General features: G+C 50.3%; 2 protein-coding genes across 2 annotated transcripts in view; one reads left to right on the forward strand and one right to left on the reverse strand.

Annotated features, from left to right (window-relative positions):
- The window catches only part of CUL9 (cullin 9), a 37,922-nt gene extending 18,107 nt beyond the window's left edge, over window positions 1–19,815 (forward strand). Inside the window, 21 exon segments of the mRNA XM_024765977.1 lie at window positions 127–306; window positions 489–598; window positions 679–861; window positions 987–1,147; window positions 1,413–1,710; window positions 1,712–1,919; window positions 10,053–10,198; window positions 10,349–10,478; window positions 10,615–10,814; window positions 11,270–11,520; window positions 12,487–12,832; window positions 15,883–16,023; window positions 16,153–16,317; window positions 16,485–16,648; window positions 17,016–17,109; window positions 17,639–17,713; window positions 17,861–17,971; window positions 18,100–18,217; window positions 18,547–18,680; window positions 19,296–19,369; window positions 19,450–19,815. Of these exon segments, the coding sequence (XP_024621745.1) occupies window positions 127–306; window positions 489–598; window positions 679–861; window positions 987–1,147; window positions 1,413–1,710; window positions 1,712–1,919; window positions 10,053–10,198; window positions 10,349–10,478; window positions 10,615–10,814; window positions 11,270–11,520; window positions 12,487–12,832; window positions 15,883–16,023; window positions 16,153–16,317; window positions 16,485–16,648; window positions 17,016–17,109; window positions 17,639–17,713; window positions 17,861–17,971; window positions 18,100–18,217; window positions 18,547–18,680; window positions 19,296–19,369; window positions 19,450–19,651 (3,491 nt within the window). The 3' untranslated portion in view covers window positions 19,652–19,815.
- A 528-nt stretch (window positions 19,816–20,343) lies between these two features.
- The window catches only part of DNPH1 (2'-deoxynucleoside 5'-phosphate N-hydrolase 1), a 3,602-nt gene continuing 3,368 nt past the window's right edge, over window positions 20,344–20,577 (reverse strand). Inside the window, 2 exon segments of the mRNA XM_024766065.1 lie at window positions 20,344–20,371; window positions 20,373–20,481. Of these exon segments, the coding sequence (XP_024621833.1) occupies window positions 20,344–20,371; window positions 20,373–20,481 (137 nt within the window).

Genomic DNA, 20,577 nt, shown 5'->3' on the forward strand with positions numbered 1-20,577 from the left:
GAGGGGAGGACGAAGGCCCTGCTGCCCCCAAATCCTTTTTGTACAGTCACTCCTTCTCTGTCCTTCTCCTGGGCTCTCCCTTCCCCATCACCCATGGAGACCTGTTCCTGACCCATCTTCTTTTAGATGTGGAAGGTGTGAGCTCCCTGGGGTGGCTGCTGGATCAGTACTTAGAGCAAAGAGAGAGCTCTCGGAACCCCCTGAGTCGAGCAGCAGCCTTTGCCTCTCGAGTCCGTCGCCTTTGCCACTTGCTGGTGCACGTGGAGCCTCCTCCTGGGCCTTCTCCTGAACCGTCCACTCGGCCCTGTGAGTCCCAGTCTGGCCAGTTGAACTAAGAATCTGGGCAGCGGTGATATCTGACTCCTCTCTCCTGGGTTTTACTCATCCTTTCTGCTTTGCCATGGGCCTTCCAAGGGGTCAGTTCCCAGGATGCTGGGACTCGCCCAGGGACTGAGATGAACCCCGTCCTTTGACCTCTGTGTCCACAGTCAGCAAGAACAGTAAGGGTCAGGACCGGAGCCCTGGGCCTTCACCAGTTCTTCCAAGCAGCAGCCTGAGGAACATAACCCAGTGCTGGCTGAGTGTGGTGCAGGAGCAGGTGGGCAGAGGGAGCTGAGGTCTGGGCGGGACTGAGGCTGCTGGGCTGCCCCTTGGATGCAGTTTCCCCTTTCTCCTCAGGTCAGCAGGTTCCTGGCTGCGGCCTGGAGGGCGCCAGACTTCGTGCCCCGCTACTGTAAACTCTACGGGCGCTTGCAGAGAGCAGGCTCGGAGCTCTTCGGGCCCCGAGCAGCCTTCATGCTGGCCCTGCGCAGCGGCTTCTCGGGCGCCTTGCTACAGCAATCCTTCCTCACCGCTGCCCACGTGAGTGCTGGGGACCGCCGGCTTCCCAGTCCATTTCTGCTCTGCCTTTTCACCTCCTTCCACCCGCCACCCTTCTACTCCACTCCCTCTTCATGGTTTGCTGCTGCCCTTCCTGTTGCCCCCAGATGAGTGAGCAGTTCGCCAGGCACATCGACCAGCAGATCCAGGGTGGCCTGATGGGTGGAACCTCTGGAGTGGAAATGCTGGGACGGCTCCAGTGGCACCTGGAGCCCATCATGGTCCTCTCTGGCCTGGAGCTGGCCACGACTTTTGAGCACTTCTACCAGTGAGTGCAGGGCTGGAGAAGTAGGGCATGGGAGGCATAGAGTCTAGAGAAGGGGGAGACTTGAGTCTTAGAGGGAAGGTGAGGGAGGAGCAGTAGGGAGGAGAGATTAAGATGCAGAGATGGCCGTGGCACTGGTGGGAAGGACAAGGTGAGGGATGGCCTGTGACCCAGGCAGGCTACAACAGAGGTGGTACCTACGTTCCGGAGTGGGGGGGCCATGCCGAGCCCCCACACTGAGGTTCGGCCTGGGCTGTGTGCACTGCAGGCACTACATGGCGGACCGTCTCCTGAGCGTGGGCTCGAGCTGGCTGGAGGGGGCCGTGCTGGAGCAGATCGGCCCCTGCTTCCCCAACCGCCTGCCCCAGCAGATGTTGCGGAGCCTGAGCACCTCGGAGGAGCTGCAGCGCCAGTTCCACGTGTACCAGCTCCAGCAGCTGGACAAGCTGCTCTTGGAGCAGGAGGATGAGGAGGAACAGGGCCTGGAAGAAGAGGAGGTGAGAGCAAGGGAAAGAGTGGGAGAGCAGGGGAAGACTAGACCAAAGAAGGGAGCCCAAGAGCCCTTGAAATCCTTCTGTCTCTCAGGAGGAAGAGGAGGAAGAGAAGGCTGAGAAAGAACTATTTATCGAAGATCCAAGTCCAACAGTTTCTGTACTGGTCCTGTCACCACGCTGCTGGCCCGTCTCTCCACTCTGCTACCTGTACCATCCCAGAAAGTGCCTTCCCACAGAATTCTGTGATGCCCTTGACCGCTTCTCCAATTTCTACAACCAGAGTGAGGAGATAGGGGCAGGCATTTGGAGACTGGGGTGAGATTTGGGGTGGCATCTCAGAGAGGAAGAGGAGAGGATCTTTGGACAGGAATGTGTAGATATGAAGAAAAATAGCCTCTAGAGAGAACCATCTCTTAAGGAAGGGTGGAAAAGTGTGGATTAGATCTTCATTAATTTCTCTCTTATTTTCTTCACCTTTGTATGAATTTGTTCTATTTTTCTTTTTTTAGCTTCAAGTTGCATGCTTGCTTAATTTTTAGTCCTTTCAGACTTCTGATTTTCAAATGAAACTATTTAAGGCTATTCATTTCCCTCTCAACATTACTTTAGCTGCATTCAGTAAGTTTTTTGGTTTTATTTTCTTTTAGAGTTTTTTTTCTGACGTATAATTAATATTCAATGAAGTGCACAAATCTTAATTATAGCTTAATGAATTTAATGTCCATATGCCCTCCCATAACCACTCCCAAGATCAAGATACAGAACATTTCCAGCACCCCAAAAGGCTTCCTCCTTCATGTCCCCTTTCTAGTCAGCATCTTCTTCCAAGAGAAATTATTCCTTTTCCCTTTATCATCATAGATTTTTGCCTTTAAGCATCAGGTAAGCGGAATCATAGAGTATGTATTCTGCTGTGTCTGATATCTTTCAGTCAACATAACGTCTGTGGGAGTTATTCAGGTTATCAGTTACGTCATTACGTTGTTCTTTTGCATTACTTAGTCATATTCCACTGCATGAATGATGGACATTTGGGATGTTGCATAAGTTTTTATCATGTAGTACTTTATTATTGTTTAGTTCTAAGAATTTTCTAATTTCCATTTTTATTTCTTTGATTTATTAGTTTCTTTGAAGTATATTTTAAAATATTTATTTATTTGGCTGTGTTGGGTCTTAGTTGCAGCATGCGGGATCTTTCCTTGAGGCACGTGGGCTTTAGTTGTGGCGCACGGGCTCAGTAGTTGCAGCGTGTGGCATCTCTAGTTGCGGCACGCAGGCTCCAGAGTGTGTGGACTTCGTAGTTGTGGCACGTGGGCTCTTTAGTTGTGGTGCGTGGGTTTAGTTGCCCCGTGGCATGTGGGATCTTAGTTCCCCGACCAGGGATTGAACCTGCGTCCCCTGCATTGGAAGGTGGATTCTCAACCACTGGACCACCAGGGAAGTCCTGGAAGTATATTTTTAAGTTTCCAAACTTTTATTTTGCTTAGTTATCTATCTGGTTTAGATTTTAACCTTCATTCCCTTGTGGCCAAAGAACACGATTTCTATGATTCTGAATCTTTGCAATTTATTGAGACTTCCTTTACGGCCTAGTAGATGGTCAGATTTTATAAGTGTTCTATGTGTGATTAAGAAGAATGTGTATTCTTCAACTGTTGGATATAGATTTCGGTATATTGCACTAAATTGACCTTATGTTGTTCAAATCTGTAACCTTACTCATTTTTGTCTGTTTGCTCTGTTACTTAGAGAAGTATGCTAAAATCTACCATTATGATAGTGAATTTTTAAACTTCTAATCATGTCAGTTTTGCTTTATATATTTTTTGACTGTATTATCAGATACAAGCTTAAAATCATTTAACAGTGCTGTCCAATAGAGCTTTCTGCAGTGATGGAAAAGTTCTTTTCTGTGCTGTTCAGTATGACAGCCAATTGTGTCTGTTGAGCACTTGAAATGGGACTAGTATGACTGAGGAGCTCGATATTTAATTTTATGTACTTTAACCAGTTTAAAGTTAGAGAGCCACATATGGCTAGTGGCTACCGTAATGGACTATGCAGGTTTAGAATCTTCATGGTCAGTTAAGCCTCATTATTGTGAAATGACCATCTTTCTTTCTAGTAAAGTTTTTTCTCTTAAGATCTACTTTTATCTGGTACTAATAGTATATCAGCTTTCTTTTTCTTTTTAATTTTTTTGGGCACGCCACACGGCACGCAGGATCTTAGTTCACCGACCAGGGATGGAACCCATGTCCCCTGCAGTGGAAACGCGGAGTCTTAACTCCTGGACCGCCAGGGAAGTCCCTATACCAGCTTTCTTTGATTAGTATCTTTCTAATATATCTTTTTCTATCCTTTTACTTTTTTTTTTTTGAATTCATCATTCTTTTAGGTGTCTTTTATTGTGGTAAAATATGAATAGCAAAGTTTGCCATTTTAACCATTTTAAGTATAAAATTCAGTTGTTCCTTTACTTGAAAATTTTTTTATTTGGAAATTCAAATTTACAGAAAAATTGTAAGAATAATACAAAGAGCACTCATATATTCTTTATCCAAGTTTACTTTTTGTTAACTTTTCACTCATTTGCTTTTATCGTTTGCTCTTTGTGTACATATACATATCTATAAATGTGTATATGTATGTATATGTGGTATGTGTGTGTGTATACTTTTTTCTCATGAACTGCTGCATATATGCTGGCGCTTTGCCCCTAAATAATACACATTTCCTCAGAACAAAATATTCTCTTATAAAACCGCAGTACATTTATTACTTTCAAATATTTAACATTCATATAATACTTTTAATCTACTTTCCATATTCCAATTTTGTCAATTACTTCAAAATCTTTTTTTTTTTTTTTTCCAGTCCAGGAGAGGATCCAGTCTCGGATCACCCGTTATGTTTAGTTGTCATGTCTCTAGTCTCCTTTAGTCTGGAACAATTCCTTGGCCGTTCTTTGTCTTTTGTGATGTTGACATTTTGGGAGAATATAGTCCTTTAAAATTTTCTAAGTAGTTCCTATCTTAAGTTGGTATACTTCCTCATGATTAGATTCAAGTTATGTATTCCTGGCCAGAGTACTAACTGATATTATATACTTCTCAGGGTATTACATCTGGAAGCACAGGATTACCATCTGCCCCTTGTTTGTGATGTTAATTTTGACAACCTGGTCAAGAGGTTGTTTGATTTCTCCACTGTATAGTTAATATTTTTTCCCTTGCTACTATTAATAAGCAATCTGAAGGTCCTGCTGTATAGCACAGAGAACTCAATGTTATGTGGCAGCCTGGATGGGAGAGGAGTTTGGCGGAGAATGGATACATGTGTATGTATGGCTGAATCCCTTTGCTGTGCACCTGAAACTATTCACAACATTGTTAATCGGCTCTACTCCAATATAAAATAAAAAGGTAAAAAAAAATAAGCAATTTAAAACATGCCAATATTCTACTCTCATCAGAATTTCCCCCAGTAGCATTTTACTTTTTTTTTGGCTGCCTCTGTGGCTTGCAGATCTTAGTTCCCCAACCAGGGATTGAGCCCGGACCCCCGCAGTGAGAGCATGGAGTCCTAACTGGACTGCCAGGGAATTCCCTCATTTAACTTTTAACTTTACCATACTCTTATATTTTAGGAATGTGCCTTATAAATACCTAGAATTTGTTTTTTTAATCAACCTAATAATCTCTTTTTGAATTGTCAATTTTTGCCAATTTATAATTATTATGAGTAATGACATATTTGGCTTTTATTTTTAACCTCTTAGTTCACCCTTCTTATTAATTTTAAATTTTAGTTATTTCATATACACAAAAGAGTATATAAAATGTACAGGTAAAGCAAAAAAAAAAAAAAAAGGAACACCTTTATTGATGTGATTCTGCCCTGAGGTTTTATGCATTTTATTATTTTGGATTTTAAAAATTCCTTTTTTTGTCTCTATCAGTTTTGGAAGTTATGCATTCTATTTCTATAGTTGATTGCCCTTATATTTTTAATGTAAACTTAACTTGTTACTATCACTTTGCATCTTCCTGAACAATAAAAGGACCATAGAAAATCTTAATTCCAGCTCTAACTCCCATCTTGTATCTTTTTTTACCTTCCAGCTAGTCATCATTATTGTTTTATTCAGTTTGGATTTGCCATCTTAACAATTGCTTTAGTCACCATTCCTCTTGCATTTTTGAAAAATATTTATTTTTTTGGCTACGTCAGGTCTTAGTTGCGGCATGCAGGATTTTTTTGTTGTGGCATGTAGGCTCTTCGTTGCAGTGCACGGGCTTTTCTGTAGTTGCGGCGTGAGGGCTCCGTAGTTGTGGCACATGGGCTCTGTAGTTGTGGTGCGTGGACTTTCTCATTGAGGCGTGCAAGCTCAGTAGTTGTGGCGCACTGGCTTAGTTGCCTTGCGGCGTGTGGGATCTTAGTTCCCCAACCAGAGATTGAACCCATGTCCCCTGTGTTGGAAAGCAGGTTCTTTACCACTGGACCACCAGGGAAGTCCCTTCTTTTGCATCTTGATCCTTCTTTCTGAGTTCAATTTTATTCCTAAAGTACATCCTTTAGAAGTTGTTTTTTTTTTTTTTTTTTTTTTTTGTGGTACGCGGGCCTCTCACTGTTGTGGCCTCTCCCGTTGCGGAGCACAGGCTCCGGACGCGCAGGCTCAGCGGCCATGGCTCACGGGCCCAGCCGCTCCGCGGCATGTGGGATCTTCCCGGACCGGGGCACGAACCCGTGTCCCCTGCATCGGCAGGCGGACTCTTGTTGTTTTTTTTTTTAAATTTTAAAATTTTTTTAAAAATTTTTATTGGAGTATAGTTGATTTACAGTATCATGTTACTTTCTGCTGTACAGAATTAGTTATACATACACATATATCCACTCTTTTTTAGACTCTTTTCCCATATAGGTCGTAACAGAGTATTGAGTAGAGTTCTCTGTGCTGTATAGTAGGTCCTTGTTAGTTATCTATTTTATATATAAGGAGTATGTAAATGTCAATCCCAATCACCCAATTTATCCCTACCCCCCTTCCCTCCTGGTAACCATAAGTTTGTTTTCTACATCTGTGACTCTATTTCTGTTTTGTAAGTAAGTTCATTTGTACCAGTTTTTTAGATTCCGCATGTAAGTGATATTATACGGTATTTGTCCTTCTCTGTCTGACTTACTTCACTCAGTATGACAATCTCTAGGTCTATTCATGTTGCTGCAAATGGCATTATTTCATTCTTGTTTATGACTGAGTAATATTCCATTGTATATATGTACCACATCTTCTTTATCCATTCCTCTGTCAGTGGACATTTAGGTTGCTTCCATGTCCTGGCTATTGTAAATAGTGCTGCAGTGAACACTGGGGTGCATGTATCTTTTCGAATTATGGTTTTCTCTGGGTATATACCCAGGAGTGGGATTGCTGGATCATGTGGTAGCTCTGTTTTTAGTTTTTTAAGGAACCTCCGTGCTCTTCTCCATAGTGGCAGTACCAATTTACATTCCCACCAACACTGTAGAAGGGGTTCCCTTTTCTCCACACCCCCTCCAGCATTTATTATTTGTAGATTTTTAAAAAAATTATTTATTTTATTTTATTTTATTTTTGGCTGCGTTGGGTCTTCATTGCCACGTGTGGCCTTTCTCTAGTTGCAGCAGGCGGGGGCTACTCTTCGTTGCGATTTGCAGGCTTCTAATTGCGGTGGCTTTTCTTGTTGCAGAGCACGGGCTCTAGGCGCACTTTTTGGCCATCTGTATGTCTTCTTTGGAGAAAGGTCTATTTAGATCTTTCACTCATTTTTTAAAATGTAATAATTATTTATTATTTACGGTTATAGGAAACAAATTTTAAACAAATTTGCATACATGTTTTGTTGCTGTGATATATGAGACACTGATTAGTAAAAGACTGTCAAGCATAAAAATATCAATGTGTTACATCAGGATAAAATTCTGTGGGGGAAGTGAAATGGAAATATAATTTCAAGGAGTAAAAGGAATGATGTAAAATGTCTGATTGTTAAAGAGCTTGTCTTGTACTTTTTAAATGGATGATGGTGGCTGTCACAGCATAATGATTTTTTTTTCAACATCTTTATTGGAGTATAATTGCTCTACAATGGTGCGTTAGCTTCTGCCATATAACAAAGTGAATCCGCCGTACATATACACATATCCCCATATCCCCTCCCTCTTACGTCCCCCTCCCACCCTCCCTATCGCACCCTTCTAGATGGTCACAAAGCATCATTCTGCTCATTTTTTGTATATTTTGGAGATTAATCCTTTGTCGCTTCGTTTACGAAGAAGTCTCTTAATTGATGGAATATTGTTGGAAGACTTTTATCAGTTTTTATTTCAGAATGGCTTATTTTTACCGTCATTTAAAAAGTCATTTTATTATGAGAAATTTTATTTAATTAATTTCTTTTTGGCTGCATTGGGTCTTCGTTGCTGCACATGGACTTTCTCTAGTTGCGGCGAGAGGGGGCTACTCTTCGTGGTGGTACGTGGGCTTCTCATTCTGGTGGCTTCTCTTGTTGTGGAGCATGGGCTCTAGGCATGAGAGCCTCAGTAGTTGTGGCTCGCGGGCTCTAGAGCGCAAGCTCAGTAGTTGTGGTACACGGGCTCAGTTGTTCCGCGGCATGTGGGATCTTCCCGGGCCAGGGCTTGAACCCGTGACCCCTGCCTTGGCAGGTGGATTCTTTTTTTTTTTTTGTGGGCCGCGGGCCTCTCTAGCGGAGCACAGGCTCCAGATGCGCAGGCCCAGCAGCCATGGCCCATGGGCCCAGCCGCTTCGCAGCATGTGGGATCCTCCCGGACCGGGGCACGAACCCGCGTCCCCTGCATTGGCAGGCGGACCCTCAACCACTGTGCCACCAGGGAAGCCTGGCAGGTGGATTCTTAACCACTGCACCACCAGGGAAGCCCTATGAGAAACTTTAGACATACACAAAAGTAGACAGAATAGATGAACTTCAGTATACCAACATATATCAATTCATGGCCGATTTTGCTTCATTTGTACCCCACCCGCTTTCCCTAGCCCTCAAATTTAAGGTAAGGACTCTCTTTTTAAAAGCAAGGACACTACAATTATCAAACTTACAGAAATTAGTAACAGTTCCTAATATTATCAGATATACAGTCAATATTCATATTTCCCAAATTATCTCGAACTTTTTTTTTTTTTTTTCGAACTTTTAAGATTAGGGTTTTTTTTTTTTTTTTTTGCCTGTTGAGGATCCAAGCAAAGCCCACGCATTACATTTGATGAATTCTATCTCCTGTCGCCCTTAATGTATAGGTTCCTGCCTCTGTTTTCTTCCCCCTGCAATTGTTTGTAGAATAAACTGGGTAGTTGTCCACTGGCTGAATTTTGCTGGTTGTGTCTACACGGTGTCCTCTAGGCACCGTATTCTGTCTGCTTTCCCGAAGACCGATATTTAGACGTAGGAGCTTATTCAGATTCAGAGTTGAGATTTCTTGGGCAAGGGCACTTCATAGGTAGTATCGTGTACTTCCTCCTGGAGGCTGTCTCTCTCTGTGATGTTAAAGTGGATCAGTGTATTTCATTGTTGTCTGTCCAATTTATACCTTATATATAATTTCCCATTAGCCGTTTGCTAGACGCTCATTCATTCTCATTGCCATTAGGGTTAGGAACTAGTGACATTCTGCTTTTGTCATTCCCTCTCCATGTGTTAGCCAGAATGCTTCCTCTATAAAGAGAAACGTCCTCTCATCAGCTTTTTGGTTACCCTGAAGTACCGTTTATACAGGAAAGACTTGATTCTCTTCTCCTCCCCCTTATTTTTAACCAGTTTTCAAAATAATGTGTTGGTTCTCTAGCTTCCTCCAAAGATGACTGGTGAGGTCTTTTAAAAAATATATATCATTTTGAACTCATGGCTTTTAAAACATTTCATGTGTTTCAGTTCATCGCAGGTGTTATTTTTTTTTGATCTTCACATTGTCCCATCTTTGGCCAGAGAGCACCTCTCAGGCTGGCTCCTTTTGATACCCTCTCCCTTTGACAGCATCCTTGTTTTCTAGTCTGAGCAAACAGCCCAGGCTCACAGGAGAAGGAAGAGACCCAGCCCAGCGGGTCTTTAAAACTGTCAGCTCCCTGGGAGCAAAACCCAGCTCTCCTCTCTGGTGTTTCTGCTGTGGAGCTCGCCTGGCGCAGGGCTAGGCTCAGGGTGGGCTCCCAGGTCCCTGTGGCAGACACAGAGGAGGCTGAGCCCTGGATGCTGGATGAGGCACCTCTGTGTCTGTGAATGCTGAGCCCTGCTCCCCACAGAGACTAGCGAAGTTTGGTAAATGGTGCACCCTCACCTCAAGGCTGACCCCTTGTTTCTCCTACTCTGTCTCCACATTTTCCCTCAACACTTTCCCAGGTCAGAACCATCCAGTCCTGGACATGGGACCACATCGGCGACTGCAGTGGACATGGCTGGGCCGGGCTGAGCTGCAGTTTGGGGACCAGACCCTCCATGTGTCCACCGTGCAGATGTGGCTGCTGCTGAATTTCAATCAGACGGAGGTGCCTCAGCTCCTTGGCCTCTCGCTATCTTCTTCTCTTCTTTGTCTGTCACTGTTCTTCTCAAGTGTCTCCCTCCTTCCTTCTGTCCTCCCTCTTATTTTCCTTTCCCTTGACTGTCTTCTCCTGACTAGCCCTGTTTCTCCTGACCAGGAGGTGTCAGTAGAGGCTTTGCTGAAGAATTCTGACCTCAGCCCCAAGCTGCTGCTCCAGGCACTCCTGCCTCTCACCGCTGACAGCGGCCCTTTGACCCTGCAGGAGGGTCAGGACTTCCCATGTGGGGGTAGGTCTGAGGGGGACTGGGCTGAGCCTCTGCTCTGAGGGGGCGGGGCTCTCCGGGTGGGGGTGGTAGGGGTCCCCTCTGCCCCCACTTCTCTGTCCCTTCCCCTCCTCGGGCACTGACTGGGAGCGGGTTCCAGGTGTGCTGCAGCTCCGTGAGCCTGGGCTCTGGCCCCAAGGGGAGGCCCTGTGGCTGCTACCTCCCCAGACGTACCTGAATGTAGAGAAGGATGAGGGCCAAACCCTGGAGCAGAAGAGGAACCTCTTGAGCTGTCTTCTTGTCCGTATTCTCAAAGCCCACGGAGAGAAGGGCCTCCACATCGACCAGCTGGTTTGTCTGGTAGGCAGAGGAGACCATGATGGTGGTGGGAGAAGGAGGGAGTCGTGCTTGGGGGTGGGGTTGGAGGCAGGGGTCATCACAGGGAAGGTGAACTGTCTCAGCCCGAGACCTGGTAGGGTGACATTTCCATTTGGGTTTTCTATTCCCGACAGGCAGTTAGACAGAAGGTAGAGACAAGACATGAGTGCTGACCATGTGCCAGGCTGTATTCTAAGAGTTTACGTGATTAAGTCATTTAATCCACACAAAAATACTATGAGATAGGTGGTGGTGGAGTTATTATTACTATTACTATTATTATTATTATTCTCATTTGACAGATAAGAAAACTGAGGCATGAATTAGGAACTGATCCATAGTCACACAGCTAGTAAGGGCAGAGCTGGGCATTAAACCCAGGCAAGCTGGCTTCTCTGGGTAAAAGCGTCCCGCCTGTTTCCTCTCCTCCCGTCCAGGTGCTGGAGGCCTGGCAGAAGGGTCCAAATCCCCCTGGAAGCCTGGGCCGTGCTGTTGCCGGGGGCGTGGCCTGTACCAGCACCGATGTCCTCTCTTGCATCCTGCACCTCCTGGGCCAGGGCTACGTGGAACGACGGGATGACCGCCCCCAGATCCTGATGTATGCCAGCCCAGAGCCCATGGGGCCCTGCCGAGGTCAGGCAGAGGTCCCCTTATGTGGCAGCCAGACCTCCGAGACCTCCAAGCCTAGGTAGCCACCCCTTACTCTGTCCCCTTACTGCCACGCAGGGCGGACGGCACTGCAGTGACATGGGAGGGGTCGTAGTGCCAAAGTCAGGCTCCCAGTGGAAAAACATTTCTTTTTTTGTCTAACCCCATTTTCCCTGTCCCTGTTATCTCCCCCATTTTGCTAGTCTTCATTCCCCTTCCCAGCACTGTCATCCCCTTCTTTGCCTCCTTCCCAAGCAGGGGCCTTGCTCTCCTCAGCCTCCTAAAGCCAGCCCTTAGGCAAGGGACCCAGACATGTAAACTCCTTTCTGGGTGTCTTTCATTCTAAGCAAAATTGAAATATTACGCAGATATGTATTGAGTCCTAACCATGCACGTTGCTCAGTGAAATATACAAATTCTAGCTTTCAGGAAGTCTGTTCTACAGAGGAATTTGCCGTAGGATTCCCCTAAGTAGCTGGCACCCCTAAAGTTTTTACATCAACTCCAGTTCACCAGGAGTTGTTACGGCTCCATTTTTATGCCTGCTGTTCACAGTGTGTAAAGCAAGTTCTCTAGAGTAATCTTTTTCCAACTTTCACATGCACACACGTTCAAATTCAGTTGAGCTCCCAGTGACACTTAGGCTGCTGGTCCACAGACCGCACTTGGAGGCATAAAGCTGTAGATTGTTTCTCACCAGACACCCTGGTAGTATTTTGGGCGGGACCTGCAGTAGGGTTGTCCCATCCACTGTAGGTCAATTAGCATCGTGACCCCTGCCCACTAGATTCCTGTAGTGCCCCCAGTCATTGCAACTGCCAGCCCCCCCCCTTACAAATGCTCCTGTGGAGGCTGTGCTCTGACGGTTGGATGGTTATCCTCAGGCTGGTTAAGCAAGTGTGGATGGAGATGTGCAAGCGGGGACTGGGGGACCAGGGTGGGGTTCAGCTAGCAGGTTGGATAAGCAGGGCAGCGAGACTGACCGCTGACTCTTCTGTCCCTCAAGCCCGGAAGTTGTGGCTGCCCTAGCATCCCTACAGCTGCCTGCGGGCCGCACCATGAGCCCCCAGGAGGTGGAAGGGTTGATGGAGCACACGGTGAGGCAGGTGCAGGAGACGCTGAACCTGGAGCCAGACGTGGCTCAGCACCTTCTGGCTCATTCCCATTGGGGCGCCGAACAGCTGCTGCAGCGCTACAGCGATAACCCCGAGCCACTGCTGCTGGCCGCCGGGCTGTGCGTCCCCCAGGCCCAGGCTGCCCCTGCACGCCCGGACCACTGCCCTGTGTGTGTCAGCCCCCTGGAGCCCGATGACGACTTGCCCTCTCTGTGCTGCATGCACTACTGCTGTAAGGTAAGGCCCTGCCAGCTGATCTCCTGCCCCGGCTCTTGCCCGACAACACAACTCCTTGGGAACTTCTGGGCTTCAGCCCCAGCACTGCCAGTTCCCATCCTGGGCAATGTTGAACGAGTCTCTTAGTCTCCCTTAAACTGGTTTTGTCCTCGTAAGTGGTGCCTTGACACCCTGCAGGTTGTTAGGATCTGGCGGTACGTGTCCGTGGTTCTCTCTTTGCTGCATATTGTAATCACTGGGAGGTTTGAAAAATCCCGATGCTCAAACTATGCCCCAGACCAGTTAGAATCTCTGAAGGTGAAACCCAGTCATCTGGAGTTCTAAGAGCTCCTCAGGTGATTCCAGTGTTCAGCCAAATTTGAGAACTATAGGTAGATAGGTAGGTTGGTAGGTAGGTAGATAGATAGATATACACACACATATACAGAATCAAGGTACTTTCTAAAGGAAAAGTGTTATGAAATTGGTGATGACTGTAGTTTATGGTTTCCTTATCACCATTCAAGGCTCTTTATCCCAGAACATCATCACTTATTTTTACCATACATACTCTCATTTAATACAAAAATAAGAAGGAATGGTTGAAACCAAAAAATTGCGCAAAAGCAGAGGGAAGCATGAGAAGTCAGGCTGCTGGAAAGCTGAGGCAGAGAAGGCTGTAGATGGAGAGGGAGTAGTCCTCAGAGGGGGAGGGGCTGAGGCAGGAAGCCGGGTACTGAGTGCCTCATCTTCCCTGCCTCACAGCTTGTGGGACTGGTGTCCACACCCACCTACTTAGCAGGATGAGCTCCCTTGTTGCCCTGAATTCTAGTCGCCTCTCTCAGCAGCGCTGCCCCAGTGGTGGGTGACCGGGGCTGTGTGCGTTTGCAGGCATGTGTACTTGTACTTTTTTCTCCTTCCCTTTTGCTCGGCTTCAGGTTACTCTTCTCACATAGTTGCCTCTGCTCCCTTTTTCCAGGTTCTTAATTATTTCCTTTACACTTTCACTTTTTCATTCAACTAATACTTGTCATGGACTTACTACGTGCACAGCTCTGGGTGCTGCGTGAGGGAGTGGGGAAACCCCAACTGGCAAGGATCCGAGAGCTAATACTAACCGCAGCTAATATTTATGGGGGACTCACTCCGGGCCATCGTGCTGTTTTACACACATCATCTTGCTTAATTCCCAAAATAGTTCTGTGAGGTAGGTGAGCAAACTGGTGGGACAGTGGAAGGAGAGGCGATTTGGGAGGTGGACAGGGTCCCAGATGGGTTGGGTTGGTGGACAGTGGCCTTTAATTTATGGGAAGCCCTGGTGGGTTTTAAGCAGGGAGATGATTTCCATTTTTGAAAAGATCACTTTTTGTGCAGAAAAGACTTGGATGGAACAAGAGTGGAAGCAGGGACACTGGTTTGGAGACTGTTGTACAAAGAGGCAAGAGTTGGTGGCAGCTGGGCCTAGGGACAGTGAAGAGGGGAGTGGACGGATTGGGACGCATTTGGAGATAGAGCTGACAGGTTTTGGTGGCTTAGGACAAGGGAATCAAGGCAGTTCCTGGGTTTTTTACCTGAGCATCTGGGAGGAGGGGATGTGTCATCTTTTACTGAGTTGGGGAAGAGGTTTGGGCTGAAGGGCAGATTTTTGAGGGGAAATTCCATCTGTTTCGGCCAAGTGAAGTCTGAGCTGCTTTTGCTTTGTTGGACACCTGTGTGGGACTGGGAAGCAGACAGTGGATCTTTGAATTTGGAATTAAGTGTAGAGGCCTGGCTGGCAACACCCAGGGAGAGAAGAGCAGGCCCAAGCTGTACCCCGAGCCTGTAGAGGTGAAGAGACGGGGAGCCGGAAAATGGGACTGAGGAAAAGCAGGCTGATGGCAGAGGTCCCAGCCAAAGGGGAGCCAGTGGCAATGCAGGAGCGATCAGACGGGAAATCCTGGGGTCTGGAGCAGTCGGAGGTGGCTTCCCAGGGTGAGGCTTGAGTGGCAGAGGGCGGGAGGGGGAGTCCAGTCCACCTCTGGTGGGAGTGGAGTGGGCTCTGAACTGAGATGCTGGCCTTCGTCCTACAGGGCAGGGCTCCCACCCCATGGTGGTGAGGGGCCCTCATGGCCTGTGTGCTTGCAAGCGTGGGGGTCTGAATTTGGAGAAATTTCCCCTGTATGATCTCAAAAATGCAAGAATTTTGCATTCAACTTCCCAGTTTATCTGGGCTTGTTTCACTATAGAAGGGGTTGGTTTTGTTTAGTACTTTGAGTGAAAATAGTCCAGTGAAGTGTTTCTTATTTATCCTGGAGCTTTGAAACCACCTGGGGGACTCTCCAGGGGTTGGATGCGTCATTTGGGGAAGCTTGGCCATTGGCAGTGTGAGGGAAAGGGTCGTTAATGGAGTCTTTTGGAGGCTAGGGTGCTCATGGTGTCAAGAGCGATGGGGGAAGGAAGCGCACTGATGGGACCGGCTCCCGCGGCAGTTGAGGGGTGAGGGGATGATGGCCTGGGTTGGCGGGGGCAGTGACGTGGAAGCAAGAAAAGGATTCAGGAGTTGTGACAGTTCCAGCACTGGGGACTGGGGGAGCAGTGGGGTGGCTGATTAGGATTTGGGGGTGCAGCTGGCAAGGCTGCTTTGTGGAGAAGGCTGAGTCTGGGGAAGCGGGAGCATTGAGACAGGCACTGAGGTGAGCAGTGGAGCCGGGAGGCGAGGCTGCAGCTGCGGCGCGGTGACCCTGGCCAGCCCCTCGGGCCTCCTTTCTCTCTGACCTTCTTGCTGTCTCCAAATCTTTCTTAGAACTTGAATCTTCTCCTTTTTCTTGATTCTCTTTTCCCATTCCCTTCACATCCATCCCAACAGTAATTATAATTACATTACCACGGCCTGCACATCCTCAAAGTGAACTGTAATTTGGGCCAATCTCAGGAAGACTCACGGAGGCCAGAAAGCTTAGGGTCAGTTTCGGGGTTGACGTAGACGCAGGCTTGTCTCTGGCCTCGTGCGCCGTCGGGGAGGGGTGCTAGGTGAGTCGCACTTGAGCTGCTCCCACGCTGCCCCTGAGCGGCTGCTCCTGTGTCCCTCCCAGTCTTGCTGGAAGGAGTACCTGACAACTCGAATTGAGCAGAACCTTGTGCTGAACTGCACCTGCCCCATTGCCGACTGCCCCGCCCAGCCCACGGGGGCCTTCATCCGCACCATCATCTCCTCGCCAGAGGTCATCTCCAAGGTACCGCCTCCTCGGAGAGGCTCCAGTGCACAGCCCCAGGGAGTGGGCTGACAGGCAGCGTGCGGGGGGCCCGGAGGTGTGGCATCCGGAGAGCCAGGCCCTCACCTCGTGGCACCTGCGTCCCCACAGTACGAGAAGGCCCTCCTGCGTGGCTACGTGGAGAGCTGTGCCAACCTGACCTGGTGCACCAACCCCCAGGGCTGCGACCGCGTCCTGTGCCGCCAGGGCCTGGGCTGTGGGACCAGCTGCTCCAAGTGTGGCTGGGCCTCCTGCTTCAACTGTAGCTTCCCTGAGGTGGGTGCCCACCCTGGCTCTGCCCTGGAGCCGGGATCCGCACCTCTCCCTGCCACCCACAAGGACTCTTCCCTGTCCTCCCCACACTGCCGTCCTCCAGACCTGGCCTCCCCCTCCCTCCCCGCAGTAAGGGCTGGGCTGCGTCCTCACTGCCCCTCCTGCTCTAGGCACACTACCCGGCCAGCTGTGGCCACATGTCTCAGTGGGTGGACGATGGTGGCTACTACGATGGCATGAGCGTGGAGGCCCAGAGCAAGCATCTGGCCAAGCTCATCTCCAAGCGCTGTCCCAGCTGTCAGGCTCCCATCGAGAAGAACGAGGGGTGTCTGCAGTAAGAAGGGGGTACTGTGGGCACCGGCAGGGTCGGGGGGCATGGGAGAGGGTGGGAGGCCTGGCGGAAGGAAGGGGCAGGGGGCCTACCGGAAAGCTCAGCAAACAAGGGCAGTTACTCAGCCACCTTCACTGCACCCTCCAGAGTGATCCCTGGATCTGAGTGTTCCTTCCCCCACTTTGAAGCCCACGCTGTATAGGGGAATTCAGAAGCCAGGGTGTGGTCAGTAAGGATTGGTAAGGTTAAGGAGACTAAGAGGGCATGAGAGGGACCAGGGCATCTTCAGTGGTGAGTCCAGGCCCTGGGCATTCCTGGTGTGGCCCTGGCCAGAGGCAGGAGCCCTCTGACCAGCTAGCTTCCTCCACAGCATGACTTGTGCCAAATGCAACCATGGATTCTGCTGGCGCTGCCTCAAGTCCTGGAAGCCAAATCACAAAGACTATTACAACTGCTCTGCCATGGTAAGGGGCCGGCGCCGGAAGGAGGGGCAGAGGCCCGAGGGCAGTGAGGATGAGGTGCTGCTGCAGGGCCTGGGCACAGACATCTCTGTGTCCCAAGCAGCCGAACAGCTGTTGGGGCGAAGGCTCAGTGGGGAGAAGACAGAGGCCACCTGGGCCTCCAGGTGCTGAGGGTTCCATCTTGGGAGGTCTGTGCATGAAGACCTTCAGCTCCGGAGTCAGACGCCTCACACCGAGGTGGCTACAGAGAGGCCGGGGCAGGCTGGGCGCGCCCAGGAAGCACCAGCCCAGAGCAGCGCAAGGACTCTGAGTCAGAGCCTGGCTCCACTGTGCACTCAGTTAACCTGTCCAGGCCTCAGCGCCCTTGTCTGTAAAAGGGGATGATAGTCTGACCTACCTCACAGTTACGAGAATTGAGTGAGAAAACCTGGGCAAAGCGTCAGAAGGCCTCCATGAATGGTAGTTGGTCTGATTATTAACCTCATCCTGTCCTGCCAAGCACCTGATAGCCCTCTCGACCTGTCTTTACCAGGTAAGCAAAGCAGCTCGCCAGGAGAAGCGGTTCCAGGACTATAATGAGAGGTGTACTTTCCATCACCAGGCCCGGGTGAGCAGTGGGGCAGACAGCTGGGTCGGTGAGGAGGTCAGAGGGCTGCGCCAGACGCCGGGCAGAGGCTAGAGGTCCCAACGGGACGAGTGCTCTCCTGACTGGGTGGGGCTGCGCGTGCTGGCACTGACTGCCTTCCCTGCGCAGGACTTTGCTGTGAACTTGCAGAACCGCGTGTCTGCCATCCATGAGGTGCCCCCGCCCAGATCCTTCACCTTCCTCAGCGACGCCTGCCGGGGTCTCGAGCAGGCTCGAAAGGTGTGGGGCGGGGCGGGGCGGGGGGGCGATGTGCCCAGGGGTCTGGTGGGCTGGGAGAGGGAAGGAGGGAGGGAGGAAGAAGCTGGCGGGAGGCGGCCTCAGCGGGATTGGCGGCCTGGGCTCCGCAGGTGCTGGCCTACGCCTGTGTGTACAGCTTCTACAACCAGGACACGGAGCACATGGACGTGGTGGAGCAGCAGACCGAGGCCCTGGAGCTGCACACCAACGCCCTGCAGATCCTCCTGGGTGAGCCCCCTGCCCACTCAGTGCTCTCTCCTGCCCCCTCTCCCCCAGCACCCACCCCCGACACACAAATGGGTGGGTGAGCAGAGCCAGCTGCCCACCTTTATTCTGTCCCCTTCCTGTCCTTCATAGCCTTATCACCGTTACAAAGTTCCAGTCCTCAGGTACACAGTACACAGCCCTTCACCCGACCTTCGCTTTGGTTATGAGCTGTCCCCACCTGTAGGCGCTAGGCCCCAGTAGATGTGGGTGGCACATAGTGGGCGTCCAGTATGCATCTGTGGAGGGACGGGAAGAAGGGAGGGAGCCCCCGTGCCCTGCCCCCTCTGCAGAAGAGACCCTGCTGCGCTGCAGAGACCTGGGCTCCTCGCTGCGTCTCCTGCGGGCGGAGCACCTCAGCACGGGCCTGGAGCTGCTGCGGCGGATCCAGGAGCGGCTGCTGGCCATCCTGCAGCACTCCACCCAGGTAGCCGCCCACCCGGCCCGGCCGCCCTGGGGGATCCTGAAGGAAAGGCGTCAAGGGCAAATGGACCTGGTGTGCATCCCAGCTCCCAGGCCTGCCCCTTAGCCACCTGGCGTTTCCTGGAAAATGGAGTTGGTTATCCCAGATCAAGGGTATTTGGCCAGTTGCTTGCTCCCCAGAATCACTTGGGGAGCTTCTTCAGAAGGTTCTTCGCAGATGGGGATTTAGAATCCTGGGACTTGGGGCAAGGGACTGGCATCCACTAGAACAGGGGATCTGAGGTTCTTCCTGCTCTAACACTCTGCTGTCGAGTCTACACTAGGAATCCCACCCTCAGGGAGCTTGCGGACTGGTAGTAACTTGGGCAGAAAAGGCATGAACATACATGGGAAGGGGGGGTGGTGCCTCACCGCAGTATCCTGGGTCCCTGGAGACCACCTGTGAGTCACATTACACAGGGGCAGTGGCTGGTGCAGGGCGGTGCTGAGTGGGGGGGCATTCCTGGCAGGGGCCGGGCCCCTCTCGGCCCTCAGAGGACGCTGGGTGAAGCGAGCCTGGGCACAGAGGCCCTGTGTCCTCTACTGTCCTGCTCCCCGCATCCTCCCGTTTCCTTTCCAGGATTTCCGGGTTGGTCTCCAGAGCCCATCATCAGAGGCCCGGGAGGCGAAAGGATCCAACGTGCCCGGCAGTCAGTGAGTGGAGGGGGCAGAGCCACGGAGGGGGCGTGGGAGGCGCTAGGCTTCCTCTGGGGCTGAGCGCGGCGCTCTCCCAGGCCCCAGGGCTCCTCGGGGCTGCAGGTGGAGGAGGAGGAGGAGGACGACGACGACGAGGACGATGTGCCTGAGTGGCAGCAGGATGAGTTTGAAGAGGAGCTGGACAATGACAGCTTCTCCTATGACGAGGAGTCTGAGAACCTGGACCGAGAGACTTTCTTCTTTGGTGACGAGGAGGAAGACGACGAGGGCTACGATTGAGGGGTAGGATGCAGGGAGCGCTGGAGCCGCCAGAGTCCTGGGGCCACGGGCTCAGGAGTGCACCCTTCCCCCTGTCGTGAGGGTAGGCGGTTACCAGTGTCTGTGGCACCGTCTTCTGTTCACTGAATAAACTTCTTTTTTTCATATACTTCTCTGGAAGCAGACCAGACAGCTTCCTCAATGGACCACTTCAACTTCCCCCTCCATCGCACACACCCAGCCTTCCTCCTCCTTTACTGTTTTCTTTAGGCGTCCAGACTTGCATCCTCAGAGAAAGCCCACGGCGGACCTGTGTGACTTACACCGATACAGGGAAATAAAGGTCCACGTGATAACAGGGCCAGGTACAGGCTGGCCCACTTGCCCCAGACCCAGCCCTGCATCAGAGACAGAGAGGAATGGCCACTCCCACGATCGATCAGCTTCCTCCACACTCCTGAGTGTTCCTGGGGGGAGCTTGAGGGCGTTAGGAAGTATCCTCGTCTTGGGGGCCTGTGGATCTTTAAAGGGTCTCTACATCTTGAAGTGAAGTGGGGTGTTAGGATATTATGGGGGACCTGCCCCCACCCCACTCTCACACAGACGGAAAGTTAGAATTGTAAATGTGCCATGAATCTGGTACTGGGGCTAAGGGGTAGGAATGGTACTAGAGCAAGTCTGGGGTCAGGAGAATTTAATAAGCTGGGGTGAAGTCAAGTGGTGGGGTCAGGGGAGCAGCCACTGCTCAGGAGGATCCACCGCAAAGTACGCATCCAGCATGGCCGCCGCCTCGTAGCCCCACACCTGGACCTGCGAGCCTTCGGCTGCTCCCCGGATCGTGGCCGAGAGCACTGGGAAGGAGGAGGGAGGTGAAGGTGGCTGCCTCCCACACTCCCCCCTCCCCTCCCTTTCCTGTCCCTTTTTGGGTGGGCACTGTGCTCAGACCA

Source organism: Neophocaena asiaeorientalis, unplaced genomic scaffold (genome assembly GCF_003031525.2).
Source record: "Neophocaena asiaeorientalis asiaeorientalis breed wild unplaced genomic scaffold, Neophocaena_asiaeorientalis_V1.1 scaffold46, whole genome shotgun sequence".
NCBI classification, from domain to species: Eukaryota; Metazoa; Chordata; class Mammalia; order Artiodactyla; family Phocoenidae; genus Neophocaena; species Neophocaena asiaeorientalis.